The sequence below is a fragment of the Salvia hispanica genome, chromosome 3 (assembly GCF_029641045.1).
Source record: "Salvia hispanica isolate PSC_SH4W2 chromosome 3, Shi_PSC_v1, whole genome shotgun sequence".
NCBI classification, from domain to species: Eukaryota; Viridiplantae; Streptophyta; class Magnoliopsida; order Lamiales; family Lamiaceae; genus Salvia; species Salvia hispanica.
Window position 1 is genome coordinate 22,616,483 of NC_142694.1, and position 8,793 is coordinate 22,625,275.

Here is an 8,793-nt window from a genome sequence, read left to right on the forward strand (position 1 = left end):
CGTTTTCTATCCGTGCACTAATAAATGTCCTATTTCATTTTTACTATTTTTGGTAAATAGACTTCACATTCCGCTAACTTATTTCACTCACTTTTTATTATAAAATTAATACTCTCTTCGTCTCCTAAAATATAAATATTTGAAATGATACAATTTTTAATGCAAAATTAATAAAGTAAGAGAATGATAAAAAGAAAAGTGTATTAGTTGAAAATGAGTCCCAAAATTTCCATAAAAATAAAAACTTCTGTTTTTAGCGGACATACCAAAACTAAAAAAAAAATTATTGTTAGAGAAACAGATAAATTATAAAAGTAGGAGATACAATCACTAACTTTTGCTATCCGCTTTTGTTTATACTAGTACTCCACTGTCCATTAGAAATGAAATATTTTCCATTTTAGATTGTCCCAATAAAAATGAAAAGTCTCCTAAAATGAAAACAACACCATCTCTACTTTTTGTTCTCTCCTACTTTAATCTCTCTTTATTAACTTACAAAACAATACTGCACAAAATTACATGCCTGAAACCAAAAGTTGCATATTTATTGGGACGAAGGGAGTATAATTTACTAACTTTTACCATCCACTTTTGTTTATACTACAATTTCTTAATATTTGAGTCAACCAAATATTCGATCCATCTTACGTTATTTGAGTCGTATTCTATTTTGGGTTGTCTGAAGTTACTTGAGTCATTTTTTTTTTGGCTAAAAACAAAATATTTAATCACATGTACATTATTCTCTTCCATCTCTGTTACTTTATTTTACATTATTTAACCCACTAAACTCTATTTTCTTAAATCTCATGGCGAAAAGAAACGCTTCAAGTAATATTGGACGAAGTAAGTATGTTCCATGAAACATTTTCATTACCTCTTGCTCAATAGTAAACAAATAGTAATTCACTGAAATATGGAACATTTATTAAATTTTCCTAAACAAATACTCCCTCCGTCTCGGCTAAGATGATACATTGCTTAGCCGGCATGGGGTTTTAGAAATTATTGGTTAAAGTGTTTAATTGGAGAGAGAGAATGTGTGTCTAAGTATTAAAGTAGAGAGATAAAGAAAGATGAATATTTTAATAGGAGTGAGAAAAAGTGGTTGAGTGTATTAATTGGAAAGAGAAAGTCACCAAAAAAGGAAATGTGTCATTTTAGTTGGGACAAACTAAAAATGAAAACGTGTCATCTTAAGCGGGACGGAGGGAGTAGTAATTTGTACAAAGAAATTTTATATACACTTTCATTTACGAAATCAAACAGGTGAAATATGGAACATTTATTCTGGAGGTAGTAATCAACTTACCACTGCCAATAAAAGCGCGTCGTGTTGACGAGCAAATGAAAGTTATCGCTGATGAGCAAAGCACGCGCCGTCACTCGCGTATGACGTGGCACCCTATCAGTAACTGTGGCGGCAAGCGCGCGTGATAAAAAAGCAGCGTGTGGTTCGATGGCAACCACTCGCAGAGCGTTTTAGAGAGAGAGAGCCAAAATAAGGAAAGATTTCTGGAGAGAGAAAGCGAGTGGGAGTTCGGATCGAAGAACAGAAAGCACGAGAGAGAGAGAGAGAGAGTTCCCTCCTTCTTCGTCTCTCCCAAACCCTAATTTCCCTAATTTATGTTTTCGCTTGTCTTATCAATTTTTCTTTCCACACTCATTTCTGCTTAATTTTATCCGTTTTCGAATCTTTCTTCATCCTTTTGGGGTTATTGTTTATTGTTCTGAAATTCGGATCTGTGTGAAATATGGTTTTAATTTAATTTTGCAACTGTCTTCATTTCTGTGCGTTATTCCTTATACTTTGGGTCTGGGCGTTTGTTCTGCGACTCTAGGGTTCTTTAAACCCTAGATCTTTTTTTCGATTTTGCTTATTCTAGGGTTCTTGAGTCTCGATTTGGGAGAAAGGGTTTTTTATTAAGGAATTGGGGATTACATGTATGGCTTCAGGGACTTTAGGGGATTTCAATGATGATTTGAATTGGAGAGGGAAGTGTCGATGGACAGAGAACAGTAAAGTTTATACGCGGAAGAGCCACAAGAAATCCCTTACCCCCTCAACAAATCAGGCTTCAACAAGCGCTCAAACCGATGCTGAGGAGCAGGCCACAGTCCCTTGTTCGACAGCAGATTGTTGTGCTTCTGAGGTAGTTGTAAGGTCGGAGGATGTAGATTCTTGCCAAAATCAATCCGAGGACAAAAAGACAGATTCTTCAGGCCAGGTACTGCTGCTAGAAGAGAATGAAAGTCAACACGTAGCGGAGAATGGTTGTCAAACTGGTGATAGACTTAAAGAAGGCCGACGTACTCAAAGTGCAGAGCTTGATAAAACGCCTTCAGCTGATGGTGAGAAGGAGTTAGTGCCATCACTGTTAAGAGAAAATGATCATCCTAATTTTCATGTTCCGCAAGCCAATGGCCTCACTAAGGTCAATGGAGCTGTGGAATCACCTGAAGTGGCCAAAGAGCAGCAACTCGTTGGGAATGAGGCACGGGATGATGAAGAAATGAGGCCTGCTTCACCTCAAGCTTCTGAAGGTAATGTTCGGAGTAATCTCAATGGAGTTGTGGTGCCACTGGTGGTATCTAATGTTGATGATAGGATTAGATTTAATTTATGTAAAGCGACACCAAAGAATGAGATAAAGGTTCTTAGGAAGAATCTAGAGCACGAGCTTGATCAGGTTAGGAGGCTAGTTAAACAGTTTGAATCCAAAGAGAACCAGCTTGCTTTACATAATAACCAGACCAGCAACAGTAACCTTAGTAATAAAGGTAATTATGTCGATGCTGAAGGTGCAAATGCTGGTGAGTATGTTCAGTCTCAAGCCCTGCATGCCCGAAGTAATGTGGTTGACCGAAGGTTGTTGTTGAGGGTGAACACAGAGATGGGTACAATGGGGCACAAAGAAACGAGACCTGTCGGATTAGCAAGGGTCAATTCAGATATGGGTGCTGCACGGAATCTAGAACCTCGGGTGTATAGTAGGCAATTCAGTGTGGCAGTAATAGATAATAGGTCCAATGAGTTTATTGAGAAGGAGAAACGTACCCCGAAGGCGAATCAGTATTACAGAAATTCAGAGTTTCTTTTGGGAAAAGATAGACTGCCTTCTGAAAGTAATAAGAGATTGAAAACAAATAATGGGAGGAAACACAGTGGAGAACAAGATCATGCCATGGGATTTGGCTTTGGGTTTGATAAGAACAGGAATCAGGTTTTGAAGAACTGTAGCAGCCTACTTCAGCGGTTGATGAAGCACAAGTTTAGTTGGGTTTTCAATGAGCCCGTGAATGCCAAGCAACTTGGATTGGTTGATTACCATGATGTCATTAAGCATCCTATGGACTTGGGTACCATTAAGACTAGATTGTCACAGAATTTTTACAAGTCTCCAAGGGAGTTTGCTGAGGATGTACGACTAGTTTTTCGCAATGCCATGACTTACAATCCGAAGGGGCAGGACGTTCACCTTATGGCAGAACAGTTGTCACAGATTTTTGAGGAAAGGTGGGCCATTATAGATTCTCAGTTCAATTCTTATTGGAAATATCCAGAATATCACGAGGGGGGATTACCCACACCCTCTTCTAGAAAGGGTGTGCCATATTCTCATTTTGGCCCTGCTTCAGTTCCAGTCTCTGCGCCTGCTGCTTCAGTTCCGTTGTATGACTCTGTTGCTCCGGGAAGAACTTCTGAGAGGCCTGAGCCAGTGACATCATTCATGGCTGTTGATCGAAAAATTCATCGACCTCATGTTGGCAGGACTCCTGCTCCCAAAAAACCTAAAGCAAAAGATCCTAATAAAAGGGACATGACTTATGAGGAGAAGCAAAGACTCAGCACCAACCTACAGGGCTTGCCTCATGAGAAGCTTGATGCTATTATTCAGATCATTAACAAGAGAAATACTGCCCTTTCTCAAAATGATGATGAGATTGAGGTTGAGATTGATAGTGTCGATGCAGAGACTCTCTGGGAGCTGGACAGATTTGTGACTAATTACAAAAAGAGTTTGAGCAAAAATAAAAGGAAAGCAGAACTCGCTCTTCAAGCAAGAACCATGGGGAATCAGAATGCCTCGTTGGTGGTAAGAGGACGGGCTTTCTTTTCTTGATTGCATAACACTATGAATTAATTCTTCTGTCTGATCCTAATCAAGTGTGTTGAACCAAACTGCAGAACTCAACTCCAGCATTGGCAATCCAGATGGAAAGTAGAACAGGTATTATGAACTTTTTCATTCAGGCATTCTAGGTTGCTCTTTATGGACTCTTGGAGACTTAAATCTGACATTTGTTTTTCCTTACTTACCCCACTTTTTCTTTCCAAAGCTTTAAAAAACGGTGCCACTCTTGTAGATGATGACAAAGAGGGTCAAAACAGGAGTAGGACCAGCAGTTCTAGCAGTTCTAGCAGTGATTCGGGGTCGAGTTCAAGTGGTACATTTTTACTTTCTAATCCTTACTGTTCTTGGTTGATTTCTTCAGTCTGTTGTATATGATTTTCACTGTTTGTGCGTTCATTTGCAGATTCTGATAGTGACAGTTCCTCTGTGGATGGATCCGATGCTGAGCATTTGCCTAAGACATGAAAGAATCTTTCTGACTGAGGTATAAAAAGATTTCTGCTTGGTAATAGGTTTGTTGGTTAGTTATTTTCATATTTTGCTTTATTGTTATCATTTTCCACAAGCTGTCACTGATCATCATTTAAAAATAATTAAATCCTCCTTGATTGAGCTTTGAATTTAAGGTCCACTTGGATCCGACTCACAATATGATATCTAACTAATCATTATGAGGAGTATATAACTAACGATTATGAGAAATGTTTTATCATGCTGAAAGTGTTAGTCTATAAATTGTGTTCTGGTGTACGTGATTTCAAAATTGATGTGAAAGTTTTCGAGTTCTGAAATTTTGTTATAAACTGTATTGTGAAGCTTGTTAAGACAAATCTGTTCCCCTAACATCTATGACTTGTGTCTGAGGGAATATTTGTTTTATTGGTTGCATAATTATCTTCTTTCATGTAGGTGTGAACCTGATTACCCCCTAAGGAAGTATACTCGGTCCCGTCAGTATTTGATTATTTTTGTTGAGACAGTAAGCTTGAGAAATTTGAACCCTTTGATTGAATGTGTCAAAACTGACAATTTTTTGTCTGTATGGATTTGAAACCTCAGTTATGGATTTTTGTTGTTTAATGTAGCGAGGAAATATGTTTCTAGGTGCTCTTGAGGCCAGGGAAATGTCAATTTTGTTTCATGGATTGTGCTGTTAGAGTTTGTGGGCTGATCCTGATTGTGTTTTTCCCATATCTTAGTATTTTTACATGAGCATTTGTCCTTTTTTGATCAAATGTTGGGTTTGTGCTATGCTGAGTTTGACTTGATTTTCAGAATTTGCAGGTGATGCTTGTTGGAGTAGGGTTAAAATTCTTGTGATTGGGTTCTGCTGATGGCAGTCCGGGATCTATGTTGAAAACTCGTAATGGAAGAATGTATTATTAAATGATGATATCAACCGATTTTCGAAGATAAGGAACTTGTGATAGGATTTTAGTTGATAATTTGACTAGTGACAATGGGGCTCAGAGCCAAGATTGAATAGGAGATTTAGTAAAGCTGTATTATGGTGTTTTTGCAAATTGTATTACAATAGCTGTATATAGCTTTCAGGCTTAGGAGTGCTGTTAATTTTGTTTTTAGGCCAATGGTTTGGATTTCAAGCTGGTTAATAACATTCGCTAGTCCAGTTATCCGTGAATAAGCAATCTTCAAATTTACATTTTTGCTGCATTTCAAAATACAATGTCCGCGTCAGTAATAACCGAGTTTGAAGTGTGTTTTTGTGAGGCAAGAGAGATAAAAGAGAAGAATCAGAAGCAGAAAAACAAAGGGAGGGGAGGATTATTTTTTTATTGTGAAAATAGTGTTCCTTTTGTCCTATAAAAGATGGTATACATGGAAAATGGCACTGAATTTTAGAAGATGTGTTATATTAAGTGGAAAGAGAAAATATTATATTTATATTAATATGTGAGAACTTTTACTAAAAAAAGAAAATTTAACATCTATTGTGGGACAAACTAAAAAATAAACCAAGTCATTTATTATGGGAAAGGAGTAATAATTTGACGAGTCAGATATCTAATGGCAGGTTTGTCGATTGTAATTAGCCGAATCTTATTAGATGTTAGAAATGTGTCATTTAATTCCTTAAAAGGCTTTATATAGATTAGAATGATTATCATCGAATTCAATATGAGACTAGAGTTAGAAATTTTAATATTAGTATAAGTCAATGTTTTAAAAATCGGACCAGCAAAAGCACCGGGACGGCTATTGGTTCACAGTTCAACTGGTCCAACCGGTTGGACCACTAGTTGAACCGGAATACTGTAGCAAATATATATATGAAAAAATTTAATATACGATGAAATATATTAATCATACATTGCAAAAAAAATTAAATAATACTATAAATATATATTTAAAAAATTAGTAATAGTTAAACACTCCATATATTACACAAAAAGATTAAAACTTATACTCCATCCGTCCAAAAAAATAGAGCATAATTACCAATTTTGGCCGTCCACTAAAAATAGAGCACATTCATTTATGAAAAGTTTTCAACAAATAATAACCCTACACATCATTCCACTAACACTACTTCTTACTTACTTTTTTTCCGTATCTCTTACTTTTTTTTCTTCTCTCTTACTTTATCAATTCTACATTAAAACTCATGCCATACACAAATTACTCTATTTTTTGTGTATATTTTAAATATACACGGCATACAAATGTTAATATTTAATAACAATAGCATATAATTAAAACTTTGAAATGATAAATAATAATTTAAAATTAGTAGATGATAAATATGATTAAATATACTACACGTAAAATTTATTGGATGATAAAATGTCACTATATATAATAAATGATATATAATTAAACATAATATATACTATTAAAAATATACATGTACATATAATTAAGAGTTAAAATTATATTATACAAATAATTCAATACATATACTCCATCTGTCATATTAAAAATGAAGCGTTTTCCTTTTTGGATTGTCTCTAATTCGAGGTTTGGAAATGGCTATGGAGCTTTCTACACACATTTGGACAGAGCTGGAATTAGCGGCTCTGGTTACCTTGTTGTCATTGAGACAGCTTGGCTCTGCGAATCTTTGGCATCATATGGCTTTGATCCAGAGTATAACTTCTAAGCGGCAGGTTCGATTCTCACACATCTACAAAGAAGGAAACTGTGCTGCCGACTTTCTGGCAGGTAGGGGGGATCAGACCTCTTCCCTGACATTTTATGATTCAGTCTCTGCGCCTCGATATCTGAAGGCCCTTGTTAGGATGGACCTACTGGGATATCCTAACTTTCGTTTCCGACGCAGATATGTGGACTGATCTTACCCATATGGTAGTTTGCATTTTTTTTGTATTTGTCTCTTCCTTTTGTTTATTTAGTTTCTAGTTTACCTTTGACAGCATGGAGGATCTGTTGGGGATTGGTGCCCCTTGTCCAGCGGAAGTCATGCATTCATAAATAAATCATGCATACATATCTATTTGACTGATTATGGGATCAATTAATCACAGGTTAAACAATCAATTGTATGCTAGAACACATATAATTCAGAAACAAGGAATAAGAAGAACCCTAATTCATGAACTCCTACGGTTTTGAATTACCGATCTGATTCTCCGAAGAATCGATGATTGCTTGCGCCTTCTCCACATGAAGATCCTCGTACTCAACCAGGAATCTTCTAATCTATATCCCGAACTCAGAATCTGACCTTTGGGTGGACAAAGCTTGTCAGAATCAAAAGAACTAGACTAGATAGAAGACTGGACTTCAGTTCCGTGAAACTGAAAAATTTCGTCCAGTCCCTGGAAGAGGGGGCACGAATTTGGATGCTAAAAATCAATTAAATTAGTCTTCTATTTAGTCTCCTTTATATAGAGTTATGACTGGCCAGATTAGGGATGCATGGAAGTTGGACTTGGGCCAAACCTGTTGGTCTTTTACTAATTAAATTGAGCTCTAATTTTATACAAGCCTAAACATAATATTATTATCATCCACTATAGTATAATAATATTGAATGCCCGTTCAATCCCAAATTACGAGTAATCCGGGCTTTTCCTCTTTAATTTATTATTTCCTGTGTTTAAGATATAAATATCCATTAATTAATTTAAGTCGGCTATTTGACTTTAATCAATTAATATCTTTTTCCAAGAGTTGTCTAGTTCGAAATCTTTATTTATTATTCTGGAATAAATTCCAACCGGCCGGGTTTCTGAATAATAAAACCTTTTTCGAACACCTCTTGAGGATATTATCAAACTGGACTCACCCAGCACACGATTCATTGTAATAACAATACTAGCACCTTTAGACATTGATCACCACTACACAAGATATCAGGATTCTTGGATTGCAAAAAATCTGCACCATTTGATAAATCAAAGTAGTGCATAATCAATATCGTATGCTCAATGTTATGTCAACAATGATTAAGAAATAACAATCACCGAGACCTCATCTTTCAGTAAATAGCAAGAAAGACTTATCTCAACTGTTAGATCCTTCAGTGCTATACCACACCAGTGTCGTTTATTTCCTAAGGTAAGGAAACATGCGGACTGACACTGCAACCTTTCACGATAGGTAGCCAAAGCCTATCTAGATTGTGAAATTCTATTTCTCTTCTACAAAGAACCGACTGCGTCACCTTCTG

At 36.3% G+C, this 8,793-nt stretch overlaps 1 protein-coding gene across 4 annotated transcripts; it reads left to right on the top strand.

The window, feature by feature from the left end:
* The first annotated feature begins 1,466 nt into the window (after positions 1 to 1,466).
* Positions 1,467 to 5,802, top strand: LOC125213174 (transcription factor GTE4-like). 4 transcript variants are annotated; one of them, XR_007174881.2, is made up of 6 exons: positions 1,467 to 4,100; positions 4,193 to 4,235; positions 4,345 to 4,452; positions 4,543 to 4,623; positions 5,049 to 5,118; positions 5,415 to 5,802. XR_007174881.2 is itself a non-coding variant. In XM_048113567.2 (5 exons), the coding sequence occupies exons 1-4, from the start codon at positions 1,950 to 1,952 to the stop codon at positions 4,602 to 4,604; spliced, it is 2,364 nt and encodes a 787-aa protein (XP_047969524.1). In that variant the 5' UTR covers positions 1,467 to 1,949; the 3' UTR covers positions 4,605 to 4,623; positions 5,415 to 5,802. The 4 variants fall into 4 exon arrangements, 3 of the variants coding, with proteins under 3 accessions (XP_047969524.1, XP_047969525.1, XP_047969526.1); XM_048113567.2 differs by lacking the exon at positions 5,049 to 5,118; XM_048113568.2 differs by lacking the exon at positions 5,049 to 5,118 and having other exon boundaries at positions 5,424 to 5,802.
* The last annotated feature ends 2,991 nt before the right edge of the window (positions 5,803 to 8,793 follow it).